The 20,996-nt window shown below is 44.0% G+C and overlaps 1 protein-coding gene across 3 annotated transcripts in view; it reads right to left on the bottom strand.

Moving 5' to 3' along the window:
* Positions 1 to 8,205: 8,205 nt before the first annotated feature.
* The window catches only part of stim2b (stromal interaction molecule 2b), a 232,451-nt gene continuing 219,660 nt past the window's right edge, over positions 8,206 to 20,996 (bottom strand). For 2 of the 3 annotated variants that reach the window (XM_085968232.1, XM_085968226.1), the window contains exons 12-13: positions 14,290 to 14,491; positions 8,206 to 9,334 (exon numbers count right to left, since the gene is read on the bottom strand). In XM_085968232.1, the coding sequence (XP_085824358.1) occupies positions 8,866 to 9,334; positions 14,290 to 14,491 (671 nt within the window). In that variant the 3' untranslated portion in view covers positions 8,206 to 8,865. The remainder of the gene's footprint in view (positions 9,335 to 14,289; positions 14,492 to 20,996) is intronic. The other variant, XM_085968238.1, reaches the window with a different exon arrangement.

The following is a 20,996-nucleotide window of genomic DNA, read 5'->3' as shown; positions in this document are numbered from 1 at the left end:
AATCTGCTGCTGTTAGTGCACTGAAGTGTGGTACAGTGGAGCGATAGGATGTACTTTACCCCCAGCAATTTGCTACACTGCAAGTTCCTAATCTCAGCCAACACTGGGGAAGATATGTAGCCAAATTCTAAGTTGCGATGCAACCTTTGAGCAACCCAGCATGTGTAGATTTGGTTTGATGTTACTGCTGGTGCCCTGAATCTGTTTCGCAAAGTGACTGGGACAAATTCAAATCACCTGGGTGCCTAACTACATTACAGAACTGCAGCTCCTCTTGGTCCAGGGCATTGTTGGAGAAGCAGGGGTTACAGACTTGGATTAAAATACTTCCAAAACAATTCTTCTTTCAAAGCCTGAGTAAATCTAGTGTTTATTCTCAAAAGGCATAAAGATTAGCCCCAAGATTTCTTAGAACCATACAGCACAGAAGGAGCCCCTTTGAAAGTTACTGTTCACCCTTTCAGGCACTGCATTCCAAATCATAACTCGTTGCATTAAAAAATTCTCATCTCCCCTCTGATTCATTTGCCAATTATCTTAAATCTGTGACCTTTGGTTACCGACCCTCCTGCCAGTGGAAACAGTTTCTCTCTATTTAGTCTATCAAAACCCCCCATAACTTTGAACACCTCTATTAAATCTCCCCATAGGTTTCTCTGATGTAAGTAGAATAGTCCCAGCTTCACTAGTCTCTCCACATAACTGAAGTTTCTCATCCTTTTTCATTCACACAGCGTTTTTTGTATCTTACACAATATTTAAATATGTTCTGCATAAACATAGCTGAATATTACAACACAATGGATGTATTGATTGGGAATCAATAGTGGTCTCTGGCACAGATTGAATCTGTCACCAGTGTGTCAATTTTTATAGAGTGATGGCAGCCAACTGCAGGAATCATCACTGTGATGTATCACTGCAACTTTGTCATGTGGTCATCTGCAGTTGATTGAGTAAACTTTTCATCTGAATGGATCAGTAACAGGTTACTGTTTGTAACAATAAAAATGGGAGTAATTTATCTCCTCCTGAAGCACACTAGTGGCTTGATTTTAATTGCCGAGGCGGTTTAGAGTCGGGCTGCGTGGTGGGCAGGTTCCGGAGCTGCTGATGTCTGATTTTGATTTAATGAACTTGTTGATTTCAATGGGGCGCGCTGGTCGGTCCAATCAGTGCGATCGGGTCGGCTGGCCGCCTCTGATGATGTCATCATAGCTGCTGCTTTTAAAGCTGCCATCCAGCCTAAGCCTTTCTCTTGTGGATTCCTGGACTCGTTGATATTGATTTATACGCAATGACTTCTTCCAGAGGCAAGGCAGCTCCTCAATTTAGAGTCCCTCCAAGCTCTTGTGGATGCTGTCAGAGGGTGCAGGGAGATTTTCTTTCCTCCTAATGGCCGGACCAAGGCAGCCTGGCTGCGCATTGCTGCAGAGGTCAGCACAAGGTCCATATGTTTACACTCATGGAGCCAGTGCCGAAAAAGGTTTAATGATCTTATATGGACATCAAAAGTGAGTATCCCATCACACTTGCCTTCAATCTGCTTTCCTTCTCTTCTCATCACCAGCACTCTGTGTTGTAAGCCTGCTCCTCCACATCCCACTTTAACATTACTTCCCTTGCACCCTTACCTATCCATCTCTGTCTCTGCACTGAATCACTTCAGCATCCTGCCTATGCACCCCTTAGACTCGCTTTCACTGTCATGCAGTGACAACAACTAACAACGCACAGGGAGCTAGCTTCCTCTTGGCACCTTACCCTATCTTTGTCTCCCTCAAAGCATCTTTGGTAGGGATTATTCACACTCACTCCATCACTGTGGCTGAAACAACACTTGTATCCCTCCTTGCAGGAAAAGATAGCCCACAATAAGAGGAAGTCACACAACACCAGGTTATAGTCCAACAGCTTTATTTGAAATCACAAGCTTTCGGAGCGCTGCTCCTTCTCCGAAAGCTTGTGATTTCAAATAAAGCTGTTGGACTATAACCTGGTGTTGTGTGACTTCTTACATTTGTCCACCCCAGTCCAACTCCGGCATCTCCACACCACAATAAGAGGGAGAGAGCACTGACTGGAGGAGGAACACCTACCCTAGCAACATTGACCAGTGCTGAGGAGTCTGCAAACGAGATTGTTGGAGGTGGCAAGGACCTGGAAGTGGGCAATGGAGAGATGGGCTGGTGACATAATAGAGTTTCATCCCTCTCAGAAAGCAATGGCATATGATGTTCATAGAGAATCGCATTGTATCATCTGCTTAAAAGGATGTGTCTGTTACATTAATATCAGGTGTCTAAATGATGCCTTTACTCTCCCACAGGACCATCGAGCGCCCCCCTCCCCATGATCCAGGACGAAGAGCCGAACAACTCCTCAGAGGAACCTGAAGCCTCTGAGGGAGCAGCGTCACCAGGACTCAGCACACCCAGCACCAGCGCAGCAACGCACACCTCAGTGGGGCCCCTCGCGAGTTAGAGTAGTGTTGTCACCTGGTCTATCACAGCTCACAAGTGAGCATCAGCAGATGGTGGAGACAGCGACAGCAGTGGAGAGTCCTCTGCGGAGGTCGCAGGACTCTCCTAGCTCTGCTGAGCTGCATGCAGACGCTGTGCCTCTGGGGCCATCCAGAAAAAGAGCATCTCGTGAAATAGAGGAACAAGTGCAGGAGTCTCTGGAAGGCTTTGCCTCCAGGGTTAGTGCGAGTGTGGAAAGAATGGAGAAGTCCATCTCTAACATCAGCACTGCCATGGTGGAGGCAATGGCGCATGAACACACCATCATGGATAGGATGGCAACCTCCGTGGAAATGATGGCTACGGCCATGGAGGAAATAAGTCGCCAGAGTCAAGAAAACATGGTGACTGTTCAAAATAGAATGTCATCTCTGGAGGAGTGATGGGCAGCTAGTAAGCAGAGACCAGAGCTTCATGGATGTCCTTTTGAGGAGGACAGCCATTGCAGATACAGGTCCTCTGATGTGCAGCAAGGTGCTCTCCAGCCATTTGTCAGCACTGAGGTGCAGCTGAACCATGAGAGGGATGTTGTTGATAGGACTGAAAGAAGTGTGGGCTCCTCTCAAAGCGCTCACACAACCATGCCACTGCAGAGCCCTTGGTCAGAGACCCACTTTGCAGAAACAACTGAGATGGCCATTTCAGCCCCTGCACAGCTGCAGGAAGAGCAGCCTGTTGAAGAGCCCTCTTAGGCTCCCAAACTCAGAGGACACCCGGCAAAGGGGTCTAAGCAGGCACAGCATCATTGTCAGCAAGGTGGCTCTGCATCTGCTGAAGCCACAGGGGAAGCACCGCATAGAAGCACGAGTAAGAGAAAGATTAAGCACCTAGTCACAAGGGGACTCACTTGGGTGTTGTCTTTTTTTTCTGACTGCTGTTGGTTTATTATCCTTCTGTCATGTGTAAAAGAAAAATTATGGCAAACAGTTGATTGTGTGGCCTATGTGTTCTGGGAAATGGCAAAAGCACATTGAGGGCTCAGGGCGACTTGCTTTTGTAATGCTGATGGTGAAAGTGATAGAAAATAACAGGGTATAGCAGAGATGATGGATGATGTTGGACAAATGTCAGCTGCAATTTCAGAGCCATATGGTAGCCACCTATGGTTGAATAGTAAACTTATGCTAATGTGGCATGGCAGTGTACATACCCTGCTTGACGGGCAGCAGTGAACTGGAGGGATGCTGCATTGGTCACAACAGGGCATGCAAGGTGCCCCTCGTCCTCCTCCTCTTCCCAGGAAGATCTGCGCTGAGCCACGGGCTGCTACTCCTCCGATTGAGGACCAGGATGAGGGGGCATAAATGTTTCCCATCCCCTTGCTATAGATTTCATTTGAGGTAACAAGCTTGCAAGCACACAATCGAAGTGGCCTGAAATTATTCCATTCAGGTCACACTGCAGATGGGTGTCAGCTTGAACAGTCACAAGGTCAGTAGATGTGCCAAATATTATCCCGTACCTACAACCACAAAGTTGTTGCACTTGAATGTCAGCCATGTTTCAGGGGCACTTTTAAAGTGCTCCAGCAATGCATACAAATCATGTCCTCCAGCAACTCGTCTCCTTGAACCTGGCCTGTTTCTGACAAGTCGGGAAATAGGAGCCAGAAGCAGAAAAATGGGTAACCACTATCAAAATAGGATTAGCAAGGCAGTTAACAGGCTGTTAACTGCCTTCACTACCTGTCCCACCGGTTCCAGACAGGTCAGTTTGGTAGCGGCTAAACAGACACTCACGAAAATCGGGTAGGGACGGGTTGGGTGTCTGAAGCCATTTTTTCTGATTTTCCCGAGAGACCCGCCTCTAAGGCTATTAAAATCGAGCCCTAAGTGTATGAACCACAAAATTATATACTGAAAATGAGTATTTCACTATTTATTGTACACCTAATAAACATAGGCGAGTATATGATCTGCATGGGAGATTAGATTTTCTGTTAGGATTTTTTTCTTTAAAACCTTGTAAAATTCCATAATCTGAATAGGGCAATCTTTTGACCTACATTAATGTATAAAATCTTAATTAAATTTATTTTCTCTGGTGAAACAAGGTAGCTTGGGATAAAGTGAAACAGGTCACATTATTATTTCTATAAAGCAGTCAGGTGTGATTAAACACTATGATCTTACTGTGGACTTAATATATCAATTAAAAAAAATACACAGGGAATGTGTAGCAGGCTAGTCCCCATCTGAAAGGGAAACATAAACTTCTGTTTTAGGCAGGGCTCTTCATTGGATGCACAGGTCATAGCTCCCAAATTAACAGATTTTCTATCTCGCGTCAGTATAAGATGTTTAAATAGAATAGTGGCAGAAGGTGGAAAGTGGGATCCCACAAAGATCAGTGCTGGGACCACTGTTGTTCACAATTTATGGTAACGATTTAGACTTTAGAATTAAAAGCACCATTTCTAAATTTGCGGATGACACCAACTTTGGGGATGGGGTAGTCAATACTGAGGAGGACTGCAACAAATTACAAGACGACATTAATAAACTTGCAGAATGGGCATATAATTGGCAAATTAATTTCAACAGATAAATGTGAGGCATTGCATCTGACGTGCACAATTTCAATGGCCCATAATTGACTGTCAAAATTAGTGAGGCTAATAGTACTCACCATTATTTATGCACAAATGCTACATAGAAATAGGCCATTCAGCCCAACAGGTCCATGTTTATGCTCCACATCCTTCTTCATCTAACCCTATCATCATATCCTTCGATTTCATTCTCCCTCATGTATTTATCTAGCTTCCCCTTAAATGCATCTGTGCTATTCATCTCAACTACTTGTGGTAGCGAGTTCCACATTCTAACCAGTGCCACTCTCTGGGTAAAGAAGTTTCTCCTAAATTCCCTATTGGATTTATTAGTGACTATCTTATATTTGTGGCGCCTAGTTCTGGTCTCGCCCTTAAGTGGAAACATCTTATCTACATCTACCCGATCAAACCTTTCATAATCTTAAAGATCGCTATCAAATCACTCCTCAGTCTTCTCTTTTCTAGAGAACCAAGGTTCTGTACAACTTTCACATAATTTTTCTGCTTTTCAATTCTATCCCTCTAGAAAGAAACCCCAGTGTTTTTGTTTATGGCCTTATAAAACTGTGTTGCTACTTTGTGATTTGTGTATCTGTACCCCCAGATTCATCTTTCTTCTATTCCACTTGGACACTTATTTTCCAAGGAGTACGTGGCCTCCTTATTCTTCCTACTAAAATGTACCACCTCACATTTATCTATATTGAAGTTCATTTGCCAATTAGACATCCACTCTGCAAGTTTATTAATGTCTTCCTTTTTTTGCCAGTCCTCTGTATTATCTGAATCCCCCAATTTGGTGTCATCTGCAAATTTTGAAATTGTACTCCTGATTCTCCTATCTTAAATGTCTTTGTATCTGTTTTGATCTCTTCTTCTAATGTCACGTCCACGTTAGTCTCCCTGGTAAATACAGAGGCAAAGTAATGATTGAATATTTCTGCCATTTCACGGTCATCACCTGTGAGTTTATCACGTGCATCTTAGCGGCTCTTTCCCGATCCTGGTTTGTTTTTTTGTCAGTTACGTGTCTAGAATACTTTACTAGTGCTTTTTATATTCCTTGGTAATTTAACTTCAGGCGAAGGCAGATGAGTGATTAAACGTGGAAATACGAAAGTTGCTGTCCGAGATGTGCTGCTCCATCGTTAACTTCGCGAAAACAGCACCTCGCTGTCTGGCTCACCATTGAAATGGATTAAGTAGCGTGAAGTTGCCATACTTGCACAGTAGATACAAACTAAACTCACCACAGAAAGTTAGAGCTGCTCTGAAGTGATGCAAGGAACCTATTTTGCCTGGATTAGCTGTCGGAGATTCTTTTAACAATGTGCTAATTGTTCATTACTGCCAATGAAAGTCTCTGGCCCTGAAAATTAACTATTACAAGTGTTAAGTCTCATTCCTTCAGGTTTTAATTTTGGGAGATCTTTTAAAATGTGAAATTTAACATTAATTTTTTTTAACTTTTCCTTTGTGTGTTTTTACTCTTGATCCAATCTTTCTTTCCCTCTCTATTTCTCTTTCTGTACCTGAACTGGCATTGAATTCACTCACTCTAATTTACACTTCCTTCGCACTGTTTATTTCATAATCCTTCAATCTGATTGGTTAAGGAGATATACAGTTGCTCTCCCTGTTCACTCGGGTCCCAGATGCAATTTTCCTTCGCTGCGCCATTATCTGCTCGCACTTCCACCAACTTGCGGCACAAAAATCGTCGCGATTAAACTGGCAAGTCTAATTAACGGCAGACGCTATTAGATTCATTCCTACAGCAAATTATGGCCCATTGTATTGATGTTATTTATATTTGTGGAAAATAAATGTCATTCACTTAAATTCAATATTTTCATTACACAAAAGATTTTACACATTTATGATTGTAGAGGACCTTAAGACAATGAACATGGGGGAGACTTTCAACTGCTGGCCACCTGTTTCTCACATGAGAAATGGGCGAGTAGCAGTCGAACGTCCATTGGGGACCTTGTGTGTCCATTTGCCCCATGAATCAACTTTCAGGCAGGCTTTTAAACGGATGCCCAGCACTCCCGCCTAAAACAGGTATAGATGACATACTGCAGAAAAAGAGAGATTTTTTTTTAGAACTATCAATTTCCATTTATATCACAGGGGTGAACAGTATTAATTTTGCAAAACTAAAAGCAGGTGTGAACAAAAGGTTAAAAATCAGTAGTTCTGCTGATTTACATTGAAAATTTAGAACAGTTATGAAAGAATTGGACTGAGATTATTAGTGACAGTGCTAACACATCTCGCACACACGGTGACCCCAAAACGGCTTTTTATTTGGTGGCAGGATACACTATCATATGTAATTGAATTAATTGTTTACATAATTATCCAAACCTGTTTTGTCAGCTTTGGTGCAACAAAATGCTAGACTGCCAGAAGAAACATTATATACTCTGCTGGGAAAAAAAAGTCAACCACCTGAGTTGATAAAAAACATGGTTACAGTATGTGGCACAGTACCTCAGTTATGGTCATCAAGGTGATTTTTATAGCACTGCAGGGCACCAAAAGATTAATAACTTTTTTTGTAATTAGTGGTGCTTTTCAGAGGATTTCACTTTCACTATTCCCAGGATGATACAGCAGCAGAGAGGCAAAACATGAATGTTCAGAGGCACAGAGGGATAAACATCGGTTCAATTCATATTCTACTGAGCTGTGCAGAGTTGAGAGGGAAACTCAGAAGGGAGAATCACATCTGAGTGACCCCAAAATGCCAACTTATCCCCAGCTACAGCAGCCATTGACAGCAGTCTAGGAGCAGGCACCCAGTCCACCCTCTTCAAAGCAGAGTTATGAAGGCCAGGCAGACCAAAAATAGAGTTATAAATGATCAGGAATTACAGAAATAAAAATGGTGAGGGAAAGGATTTCCTTATTGCCACCTACCCCTCAGTTTCCCAACACAGAAATCTACAATGGTGGAAGAGTTGGGGGGTGGGGTGGGTGGAAGTACAATGAAAGCAAACTTGCATACACATTCACTCCACAACAGACTTTGATGTTAACACTATGGAATTTTGCCCAAATGGTATAAAACTCAAGTGATAGAAGTATAATCCAATGAAATAATTAAGTAGACCATATTCATTTTGATATCATCATAATGCTTCATTTTATTCTTTCAGTACATTCAAGAAGTTCCAAACACCCCAACTACCCTCAAGTCTATTAAATTCAGGTGAAGTCGATTCCACTTCCAATCTGCAAGAAGAAATCCTGAATTAAGAGTTCAGTATTTTGCTAGGTCCCACTGCGGCCACAGCCAGGTGAGGCTTTGAGGAAACTGCGAGTGTTTGCTTGCAGGCTGGTAGAAATCTTTATCAGCCATTGCCAATCTTCAGAGTTCAAAGGCAAGTCATGAATGAAAAGCTCAGAGGCTGGCAGGCATATTTAATCATTTGTACAGCAGGTTTGTAAGAAATCTGTCTCAAGAAAAATGTTGCTTTCTCGCTCGTAGAAATTCCACTGTTTTTAAATCATTAGAAATCTGAAATCTTAAAAATCCTACCAAAGCTCTACATGTAACAGTAAAAACATAGAATCTTTTGGTTAATTTCTCTATAAATTTTTATACATTGTCTATATAATTAGAGGTACCTTCCTGATCAGGAAAATAGTAGTGCAACATTTATTTCTACAATTGTAACTCGGTCAAAAAGGTAGCCCTCTGTGTAACATCTAAATGCAGCTTTCGTAAACAGATGGTATGGTGAATTAGGCTTCACCATCGTCACACTTTGGCTTTTATCACTTTGATATTCTCTTTAAGATTTTTTTTAATTTAGAGGTTTTTTTCACTCTGTCTGTACTATAAGCCAGGTCTTGGGACACTGTTTGTCTCTTAGTTGTGCTTTTCTGATCTTTCATTGCACTATTTTCACTTTGTGTGGAAAATTCTAAGATGCGCCTGTCCTGAGCAGCTGATAGTTGTCCCATGCTGTATGATTTCTCAAGACCACCATTCTGCATGGGCTTACTGGCCATCAGAGAGCTCATAATCATACTTCTGGTGTCCGCTGGGCCCAGAGAATCAGGTGTTGCAGTTGACCGTTCGTATGTCACAGATGAATCAGCAACAGATAGGTCATCTAGGGAGTTCTTGGCCATATTGTGTGAACGACCACCAAGAGCCTCACAGTTTGATAAGAGGAACAGCTTCTTTCCATTCAAAGACCCAAAAGAGGAGTCACAGTCTGAAGCTGTCTCCTGCATCTCCCTGTGCAATATAAAACAACCAATTAGCAAGTTAACATTTTCTTATTTGCAGAATACAAGTATTACACAGGAAATATTGGGGTCGATTTTCCTCGAGGTCAGTGCCAGGGAAACAACAGCAACTTGCATTTATATAGCACCTGTAACGTAGTAAAACATCCCAAGGAAACTATTATTTTTCGGGTGTACTAGTGCAGAGAAACCGCACAGTGACTCGTGATGCCAGGTCTCCAGCTCCTTTACTTTGCCCTTGGATTTTGGAGCTTCCCCAAGACACAGGCCCAGTCCTATGCAAATGAAGTCGAAGGGGACAATCGTGGCTCTCCTGCCTCAATTTCCAGTTGTTTCATCACCATTTCCACTGGTGCCCAAAGATGCCGTTGATGGGCCTGGCACCACTGCAGATTGGATGGACTGAGGAGGTCAGGTAGCAAGGAAAAGGAGGTGGCAAAGGTGAGTGGTACCTTTCTCTGCATCCTTCCAACAGTTCTTTGGGCCGGGAGGCCTTCTGACCTTCAACAACACCCAGAAGACCTTGAGCCAATGGCAAGCCGGTACCGGTGCTTCTGTATCTGCCCCCTTTCCTGGCGCAAGGACAGGTAGTGCAACGAGGCCATGTTAACGACACGGTTCACTAACTTTGAGTGCACTTTGGATATACTCTGCCTGCCCAGTGCACAGGCAAGGAGGGGGTGTCAGGAAAAACAGCCTCATTGTTTCGTGCTGTTGAACAATCCAGAGACAATTGGGGATTTGTTAGGTGGCTGGATTTCACGCACTCCTTTAGCAAGCTTTTTATCAATCTCCCATTACTACTTTGCGATGTTTAGAATTTCACTGGAAGAAAAGCAGTGCATTTTTACCACATACATAACACAAAAAATACACTGGCCGAGAAATTAGCACCGGCCGTTAATGCCTGATTTGGGGAAAAGTGGCGACCACCATTTTCGGCTGGGCAGCAGCCCTACCGACGTATGGCTCGCTACCATTATGGAGATTATAGAGAGCATGACATCAGTGAGTGTGCAATGCTCACTTGATGCCTGATCTGCCATTTTGGAGTGCACCGTGCCACTTACCGGCCTGTGTTAATTACGACTAGCTGAGCAAACGTTGATAAGCAGGAGGCTCCAGCAGCTTAATTTAAAGAGATCATCAGCAACAACTTGCAGCTGATGTTTCGTCAGTTTGACTGGCTCTGTGGAACTTTCTGCAACTCTAGCAGCTTTCTAAACTTCTTGCAAGGTCCTAAGGTAACAGGGAGTGTAGGGGCAAGTGGAGAACGCCTTGATTCTTATTTAAAGGCTTCTGCTCACAACAGTTGCTCAGTCATGGAGGCTCTACCGGCAGTCCCCCTCGCGCGGGGGTATCTTCGGGAGAGGGAGCAGAGGCAGCGAAGAAGAAAAGATGCTCACAGAGGAAGGGGGGGGGCAGGAGGGCTCTCAACAAAAGGCCTTACCCACCTAGAGTCTTCCGAGAGCACTTCTCTTATATTCTCTTAAGCGAGGAGCAGTGCATCAGGTAGCGCCGCTTCAGCAAGGCAGTGGTCACAGAACTCTGCCACCTCCTGCAGCCTCAAGGTCACCATGGCCCTCAATTTCTTCACCAGTGGATCCAGCAGCAGGAGACATAGATAACATCTCCCAGTTTTCTGTCCATCGCTGCATCCTGGGGGTCATGGAGGCTCTCTATACCAGGAGAAGGGACTACGTTTTCTTCTCCAAGTAGAGAGAAGCAGGACGAGCAGGCATGTGGCTTTGCCAGGATAGCGGTCTTCGCCATGGTGCAGGTCGCCATCGACTTGCACACACGTGGCTTTGTGGGTGTTGCATAACAATCCTGAGATCTTCTGTAACCACAAAGGCTACCACTCACTTAATGTGCAGTTGTTGTGTGACCAGGCCCAGCGCTTCCTGATAGTCAATGCCCGCTATCCTGGCAGCAGCCATGATGCCTTCATCCTGCGTCAGTCCAGTGTGCCAGCAATCTTCCAGTTACCACCTCAAACCCGAGGGTGGCAGCTCAGAGGCAAGGACTACCTGCTCTGCACCTGGCTCATGACTCCCCTCTACAACACCACCACTCGTACCCAGCACTCATATAATGAGCCTTGCTGCCACCAGGATCATCATCGAGCAGACGATCGGAGTGCTGAAGCAACAGTTCCGCTGCTTTGACCGCTCGGGAGGGGCCCTCCAGTACTCGCCGGAGTGGGTGTCCCATTTCGTGGTGGTCTGCTGCATGCTTCACAACTTGGCCATCATGAGGGCGCAACCCTTGCCACCAGGGATTGCGGAACCACCTCCAGAAGAGGATGAGGGAGAGGAGGAAGGGTGGAGGCAGGCAGTAAATCCCCCTTTCAGGCTCAGATTCCAGTGAATGAAACCTCAGATCCCCGTTGCTCACCACATCATCAGCCACATCCCCATCATACCATCCCACTGTCACGGAATATCACAGTGCCCTCCTGAGCATGAGAGACACCACAAAACAGATTCCAAACAAAATGAGTAAATTTAGCAATATTCAATTCACAATTACTGTATCAACTAATCACCCTTGTGCAATCCCTTAATGCCTGTCGTTCGTGTGCCCTACCCTGCTCTGGTGCTCTTATGCAGTGCTCCCCAAGTGGCTGCAGCATGGCTGGTGGAAGGCTGCTGAGTTTCCGTAGGGGAGACTTCAAGTGGCCTTGCAGGATGACCTCGAGCAGCTCTGGACCTAGAAGGCTCAGCTGTAGACTGCATCACTTCGGGATGGGCGGCAGTAGTCTGGGCTGGCTGGTTGACAAGCAGCTGCAAGGGCAATGGCGGATTGACAGTAGTGGGAACAGGAATGCTGTCATCCTGAGGGGGCAGCAAGTTCTTGCTCCACAAATCCACTGCCACTCCCCTGGGGTGGCACCTCAGCATTCCTAGCAATCTGTTGGAGCACAGATTGCTGGGCTGCTGAGACACCCTGCAAGCCCCATTTGACACTGGTAAACCCAGCCAAGATGGCAGCAGTCTGAGCTTGGGTGGCAGCAGGCGGAGACTGCAGGGCAGCGGTATGTGCTTCCGCTGCAGCACTTATGCTTCTGCCTGTGCTGCAATGGCAGCCACAACATCACCCATCACATGCAACATCATGTCTGTGTTGAGACAGCCTCTCCTGGAGTTTTCCATCATTTCCAGCCTGGAAATCATGGGCTCCAAGCTCTGTGCAAAGCCCCAGCCAATGTTGGAGGCAGACTCCTCCATGCTCCTTGACATTGCCAAAAGACTCTCTGGCAGGCTTGCCATTGCACCCAGCAATTCAGTGTGAACGCCCATCACCCTTCTTCTGAAGGCCGCCCCATCGAGGTCCTCATCTGAGTCGTGTGCAGCAGAACTCGCACGCGAACTCGTCCTCTGGGGAGCTGACTCCCGAGCTGCCCTTTCCCCCTGGCCTTGCTGCAGCCCACTCGTACCCGGTGCCTCACCTTGTATCTACACTACCCTCGAAAGTACACACAGTGCCAGTTTCTGAGCTGGTGTTGCGAGTGTCAGATGCAGTGACAGTGTGTCCTCTTCTTCTCCCTCGTTCTCCTCCTTTGCCTCGAGGACAGGCTCTGCGGCTGCTTGTTCTTGGTTACCTGAAAGCAGAAGGGCGCAAGGGTTGGGTGGTTGGGGGGGGAAAGGGGGGAGGTGGGAGAAAGGGAGAGAAAGGGAGAGGGAGAGAGAGAGAGAGAGAGAGAGCGCAAGATATACATGCATACAGCATCGGCAGCTTGTGCGTGAGAAGAGATTGTGGGATGAGGGGGAAGTGGGATGCGAGATTAGGAACGAGCACACCACAAGGGCTTAAACTTCACCCGTTGCCATGGCCTTGTGACTTCCTGTCCAATGATATCAAGCACACTCTCCTCCAGTTGGTGCAAAGCCTACATCGGAGCTTGCCCCGTCCCCCCCCCCAAATTTTGCGCCAATTCAGACTGTCCCACTAAGAAATTTGCAGAACCTAAGTTTATTTTTTAATCTATTTTGCACATTGCATTGGCAGTAAGCTTGCATGCATCATGTTTCTGGGGTTTATAACTAACTGAAAATATGGGCCCAGAAATTCGGGTCCCTACACGTGAGTACGCACTGGGTACTCACGCGTAGGCCCAACGAAAGTGCAGGTTTCGTGCATGCACTGCGCATGCGCGGGAAACCGGAACTTCCGTTCCCTTGAAAGAAGGGGTTGACAGGTGGAACGCGTGCGCCGGAGAGGCAGCACGTGCGCATCGAACTTATGTTTTTTTTTTTGCAGGTTTCTCCGGGAGGATAAGTCTCCAGCAGTTACACTTTTAAAAAGCAGGCGCAAGGCCTGCTTTTAACAAGGTAAGTGGTGAATTAATTAAAATTAACACATTTTTTCCACAGGTTTATTATTTTTAAATACTTTAAAGAAAGGTAAGTTTATTTTTAGCCCCATTAGAAAATGTAATTAATTTTTTCAAAAATTTAAATTGTTTAAAATAGTTATTTCATGCAATTTATAGTTATTTTAAAAATGTGATTTAAAAAAAATTATTTGAAGTTTTAGTGATGTTTTGGGGCTTATAGTATCTATAGATTTGACAGCTCTTCCTGTCAAATTTATGAATGAAGCATTCCCTGCTACCACTGGCTCTCCATGGCCCATGTGATCCCAGGGGACGCTTCGAACTAACTGCGCCCCTGGGATACACAAGCACTGCGCGCCGGCAGTTGGAGGAGGCCCAGGATCGGAATCCCACGGGGGCCCACAGCTCAACGGCCGGCGCGCAAGGTAAGTGCAGGCTTGCACCCGCAGGAAGCCTCCAACCCGAATTTCTGGGCCAAAGTAATTTAGTACCATTCAATTTCCACAGTGCTCTCATGGCTGTGAGAATGCCGAACAAACTGTGGCAGGATAAAATATAATTTAATTTGCTTCAATTCATTTCATAACACACAACAATCTAGTTACCAATTCTTGTCAGCTGTGAAGAATATGGCATCTTCCTCCTCCTCACTGCGATGAAGGGTTGAACAGCTGTTCATTATAAAGATGTCAGAAGTGGAGGATTGTGAGGAAGGTGAAACTCCAGGAGGGATCATGTTGGGCCGCCGACAGCGAGCCTGGCTACTGCTTTTTGGTAAGTTATAAGTGAGTTTACTATGAGCTACTGCTGAAAAAAAACACATGCACACAAACAATCAAACAAACATTTAGAAACAGAGATTTACACTTTTATGATCTAAAATACCACTAAGCAAATATCATTCACCAGAATGATACCAGGGCTTGAAAGATTAAATTGAGGACAGGTTGCATAAACTTGTCTTGTATTCCCTTGAGTATAGATGATTGAGTGGTGATCTGATCAAGGTATTGTAAAATGCTAAAAAGGTTTGATCGGAAAGACACTGAGAAAATATTTCCTCTGGAAATCAAGAGCAAGAGCTCAGCCATTTAGAAGGGAAATCAGGAAGCACTTTTTCACACAAAAGGGTAGTGGAAATCTGGAATTCTTTCCCTAAAAAGGCTATAGACGCTGGGTCAACTGAAATCAATTGCAATCGATAGATTTTTGTTAGGTAAGGGGATCAAGGGATATAGAGCTAAGGTGGGTAAGTGGAGCTGCGTTACAGATCAGCCATGATCGAATTGAATGGCGGAGAAGGCTTGAGGGGCTGAATGGCCTACTCCTATAAACTGAAATGATTGCTAACTGGATCACTTACTTGCAAAACATGCAACAAAAAAAAGCTATCATTTTAATTTAACACCTCATGTAACTGGCATTTCTGATGATTGAAAACAATGTACCAATGTACCTATTGCTATGTTCCTTTTTTTATCTTAAAAAATTAGATTTGGCTGTGGCAATTAAATTTAATGATTGCTAACTGGATCACTTACTTGCAAAACATGCAACAACAAAAAAGCAATCATATTAATTTAACACTTCATGTAACTGGCATTTCTGATGATTGAAAACAATACCACTAATACTATTTTAAAGTTCAAGCAATCATTATTGTAACACTTTAGACAAACAACTATTTGTGATGCATCTGCAATTAAAAAAAAATAGGTTAAGTACAATTATTTAGCCTAAATCTTCCAGATTTTTAAAAATTAAAATCCCAAGAAAAAAATAGCTACACAATTTGTGGTCCGTCATTCAGCAGTCCTCAGGTACAATGTAAAAGTTAATTAGTAGTCTAGTTCTCATGCTAGCCTCCTGTGTCCTGCCCTAATTGACTTTGCCAATTCAGTGCCAATTTAGGGGTAGTTTGTGTTGCAGTCCCATATCATAGAATCATAGGGTGTGACCTTGCCAGCCCTGGGGAGGCAGGACAGCTGGGAAAATGGCAGAATCTGGGGAGGCGGGTACCCACCCCGCCCCCAACCCACCTCCGTGCCATCTTCCCCGGAGGTGGGTAGCTGACCCCCGCCCGGTCCCGTCTCCTGGAGGCGGAAAGGGGATTACAGCCACTTAACTGCTTGTTAACAGGTAGATAACAGGCAGTTAAGAGGATTATCTCCATTTTTCTACCAGAGGCGCGGGCTTCCCGACATCGGGAAACCCCGCCAGGGTCACCGAGGCGAGCAGTGGGTCTGCGGGGTGCAAAAGTGCGCTTTGGCAGTGAGTGATGGGTGCAAGTGTGGAGAGGCGAGTATGTGAGGTGAGTAGAAAGTGATAGAAAATGTTTACTTAGGTTGGTTTCTTTCTGCAGGCTTCAACAGTTGGGGATACGGAGAGTCTCGCATCTCACGGCAACGATGACAGATGGCTGCTGCATTCTCTGATGCAACATCCATCTAATTTCTGCTCACAAAAGAGGTTTGATGAGTCTTGAATACAAGAACTCATCAAACAACAGAGAATGTCAGTGTTTGACAGCTTCACCCACTGTGCTCTCAGGAGAACAATCTCAACTTCTCCAATCTCTCCACATAACTCAAGTCCCTCATCCCTGGTACCATTCTAGTAAGTGCCCAGAATTCTCCAGCTGAGGCCTAACCAGTGATTCATAAAGATTCAGCGTAACTTCCTTGCTTTTATATATCTACTAATAAGACTTCTCAAACTGATTTCACACAGCTTCGACACAGCCAGTAGACAGGGAAGGAGTCTGAATCCAGGTAACAGAGTCCAACCTGAGGTGCCACCCAGTCGGTTTGTTTATTTCTGTATATTAGATGACAGAATAATATGGAGCAGAATGGACATCTGTAACATTTAACAAAAATATCTATTCTACAAATTAACTTTAGTAGTTGCTAAGGGCATTGAAAGACTTGGAAAATTTAAATTGGATACAAACAGATTTTATATAGCTAAAGCAAGTGATTTGGCTTGGTGCAATATCCACCACTTTCAACACTTAGCAAGTGTACTGCAATTTTACATAAAAGGTCTGGAGGTAAAATGCCAGTTTTTGTAGTATAACAAATTACCTGTCTTACCTCCAAGAAATATGTTCAGCAAGTGATGGTTAACTCTTCATTTAAACTTCTGTCACACGAAGGACAGTGTTCCCAGCAATAACATTGCCTGGGACAATTCAACAGACAAGAGAAGCAGTGTGTGCAGTTCGGTCTCTGGTATTTTTCGCAGAAATTTTGGATTGATGCAGATGGTGAGGTACAGCTCCTGCGTTTCTGACATAAATACGGCAGTCTGTTTTAAGCACAATTTTTGTGGTGATGCTCCAAGGTATAGGGTAAGGTAGGCTCGTGGTTGTGCTACCAAATCAGCAACTCAGAGGTCGTGAATTCAAATCTGGTAAATTTGTGGGGGGCAGCAGAAAAAATGACCATGAGAGCTCCCAAATTGTCGCAAAAACCCAACTGGTTCACGAATGTCCTTCAGGGAAGCCACCGCTCCTACCTGGTCTGGCCTACACGTGACTCCAGTCCCACACTATGTAGTAGACTCTGCAACTAGGGATGGGCAATAAATACTGCTGGGTCAGTTTCGCCCACATCCCAAGAAAATAATGATAATCTTGCAGCAGATTGAGAACTGAGCCTATTCTTTTCAATGTTAGTGAGGGTGAATTTTTACATGAAATAAACTGCCTTCATTAAGCCCACTGGGTTTGAACTGTACTGAATCCAGGAGTAGATCAACTTTTTCTTCAACCTCACAAACAGGGCCATGACAGTCCACTGAGCAGAAGAAGGCTTCAGAGAACAATTAAATTGCCAATGGTGACAAGTCAGCCCAAGCTTTCTTCTACCAGTTTTGTCCAGCCTTCCTTGCTATTTGTTCCCCACCAGCATATTTCAGATGTCACTACCAAGCCAAGAAGCTGAATGTCTATACAGGTAGACTATCCTTTATCCGTACTTCCGAAAACCTCTGAAAACCGAAAGTTTTTTCGTGGAGCGTAAGTCGTGCGCATGACATGACCCGAGTGGCGCAAAACATGACCCGACGCGGCCGATGCTTGACCCACGCAGGTGTGAGGCGTCAGTTGTGTCTCAGCGCTGTCACACGTGCGCCTGCTGCTCTCTTTGATATTTGTTGGTTTTTTACGATTTGTGAAAATGCTAAAAAGAGCTGCAGATACCCCTATGGGTATCAGTGAGAAGCAGAGAAGGAAGCATCTCTCATTATCGATATCGCAGAAAGTGGAATTATTGCAGAAGCTTGATCGTGGTGTGTCTGTGCGACGTCTTACTGAAGAATATGGTGTGGGAACTACCACCATATATGACTTAAAGAAACAAAAAGACAAGTTGTTGAAGTTTTACACTGACAGTGATGACCATAAGCTAATTAAAAGTAGGAAAACATTGCATAGGGCAAAAAATGAAGATCTTGACCGTGTGCTGATTGAGTGGATTCGACAACGCAGAGGTGAACGTGTGCCACTGACTGGTTTGATGGTCATGAAACAAGCTAGAATATACCATGAAGAACTGAACACTGAAGTTGAGTGTGAATATTCAGAAGGTTGACTGCATAAATTTAAGAAGCGTCATGGTATAAAATATCTGAAAATCTGTGGTGAAAAAGCTTCTGCTGATCATGAAGCAGCTGAAAAATTACATAGACGAATTTGCCAAAATAATATGATGAAAACCTCGGTCCTGAACAAATTTACAATGCTGATGAAACAGCTCTGTTCTGGCGCTACGTTCCTAGAAAAACATTAACAACGGCTGATGAGAGTGCACCAGCAGGTTTTAAGGACGCTAAAGAAAGGTTGACTGTTCTTGGGTGTGCCAATGCTGCAGGCACACACAAGTTAAAGTTGGTAGTGATTGGAAAAAGCCAACATCTGAGATGTTTGAAAGGTGTATGCAATTTACCTGTGCATTATTATGCGAGCAAGAAAGCATGGGTAACCAGAGAAATATTTTCTCACTGGTTCAATAACCACTTCGTACCAGCGACACGAGCTCATTGCAGGCAAGTTGGACTGGAAGAAAACTGCAAAATTTTATTGTTCCTGGACAACTGCTCCGCACATCCCCCTCCTGAACTTCTTGTGAAAAGTAATGTTTTCGGCATTAACTTTCCCCCTAATGTGACATCTTTAATACAGCCTTGTGACCAAGGAATTTTATGCTCCATGAAGAGCAAGTATAAAGACTTTTTTTGAACTCTATGCTTGATGCAATCAACAGAGGCATAGGAATCCAAAGCTTCCTGAAAGAGTTCAATGTTAAGGATGCCATTTACGCAGTTGCTAATGCTTGGAATGATGTTGATAAACCAACATTAATAAATGCTTGGCACAGACTTTGGCCTACAACGATGGTTCATGAAGATGGACCTGCAGATGAAGATTTTGAAGGATTTCCTGTCAGTCAGGAGAAGATGATGATATCAAACCTCCTTACTTACGCCAAAGGTTTATCATCCGAAAGTGTAAATAAGTTAGAGGAAGCTGACATCGAAGAAGTGCTGAACATTGACAATGATGCACCTGTTGTGCATTCGTTGAGTGATGGGGAAATTGCTGAAATCGTGTTAAATAAAGACAAGCATGAGGATAGTAGTGATGATGACGACATTGTGAACACAGGTGAAAAAATCCCCATAGACGATATGGTGACAATGTGTGATCAGTTAATTGCTGGCCTTGAACAACGTGCATTTATCAGTGAGCAAGAGATTATGCAAGTTTACTCAATTAAAGAGAGACTGCTTAGACAGAAACCAATGTTAATGAGACAGATGACACTGGAATAAATCTTTAAAAAGGCCGTCTGTCGTAGTGCTGCTTCATCACTTGAGAATCCTGTTCCTGGCCCATCTTCAGATGTCCAACTCCAACCTGATGACGACGATGACAACACTGATGTACCCTCTTCTCCAAGATCCTCAAGCCAGATGTAATGTACCTTTACTGCATGTATATGTACAGGTATTTAGCTTAGTTTGTACCTGTATATGTTTGAAGTTTTACTGAATGTTTTCCTTACAAATAAACTGTACTAGAGTATTTATCCCTGTAATACTACAGTATTTATAGTCTTTATTTATCCCACTCAGTGTGAATACAGGTATTCATAAGGTTCGCTGCAGAAATATTAGTGGTGGCTTACGGGGTGCTGCCCCGTAATACCTTCTGAAATCCGAAATTTTCCAAAATCCGAAACACGGCTGGTCCCAAGGTTTTCGGATAAAGGATAGTCTACCTGTAGTATTATGCAGCATTATAAACACCATTTACTGCTGCCAAATGAAATAATGAAGAGGTGCCTTAGGGAACTAACATCTATAATACTGGTCATAATGATTTTAAGTCAAAGTGATCGGATAGTGCAACAGTTAAGACACTAGCTTTCTCATGCAGATTTGAGACCCAGTACAGTATTACAAAATACTAAAAGTTGCTGACTAAACTCTTGATAATACTCACTAGCCCAGATTTTGCGGTAGGAATAACGAAAGCTATCAGCGCTTACCGTTATTATGGAGTAAATCGGACAGAGACTTCCAGTATCCGCACATGCGTAGCTAAACATGGAAATCAGGAAGTTGCTGTCCGAGTTGCCCTGCTCCTCCACAAGCTTCGCTACACCGGTACCTTAAAACACATGAAGGGCATGAAGTTGCGGTACTTGCCCACTAGATACCCACAGAACACGGCAGAAAAAGTTAGAGCTTGTCCATTAAAGGGCAAGTCAATTTTTAATGGCATGTTAAGTCTTAATTGCTACCAAACCACCTATCTGGCACCAAAAATTTACTTTTACAAGTGCGGAGTCTCATTCCTTCAGATTTTAATCATTGTTGGAGATTTAAAAAGATAAAAAATTAAAATAAAAACTTTTTTTAAAACTTATTATTTGTCTCTTTTATATACTCTCTTAATCCTACCTTTCTTTCCCTCACTTTATTTTGCTTTCTGTACATGATTTTACATTGAATTAAATATTTTAACTTAAACTTCCTGGTTTAGACTGCACACCTCTGTAAAGATTCTTCAATCTGATTGGTTGCAGAGACAGGTTGGTGCTTGTCCTGTTCTCAAAGGTCCCGGAACCCCTGTAGAGGGTGCCACACTGAAAAGCCTCTCTAATTGCCATATGTTGCCAGGCAAAAGCCCACTAAAAGCATAATGAATGGGGAGTGCCTTCGTTCACCACTGGCCGCAAAATCTGGGCCATTATACTTCATCCAAGTAACTGTTGGACCAACCCACTTCATGAGGCAAAGCATT

Source organism: Somniosus microcephalus, chromosome 2, assembly GCF_052327205.1.
Source record: "Somniosus microcephalus isolate GS21.2 chromosome 2, FLI_Smic_1.0, whole genome shotgun sequence".
Taxonomy (NCBI): Eukaryota; Metazoa; Chordata; class Chondrichthyes; order Squaliformes; family Somniosidae; genus Somniosus; species Somniosus microcephalus.
This window is presented reverse-complemented; position numbering and strand designations above follow the sequence as displayed.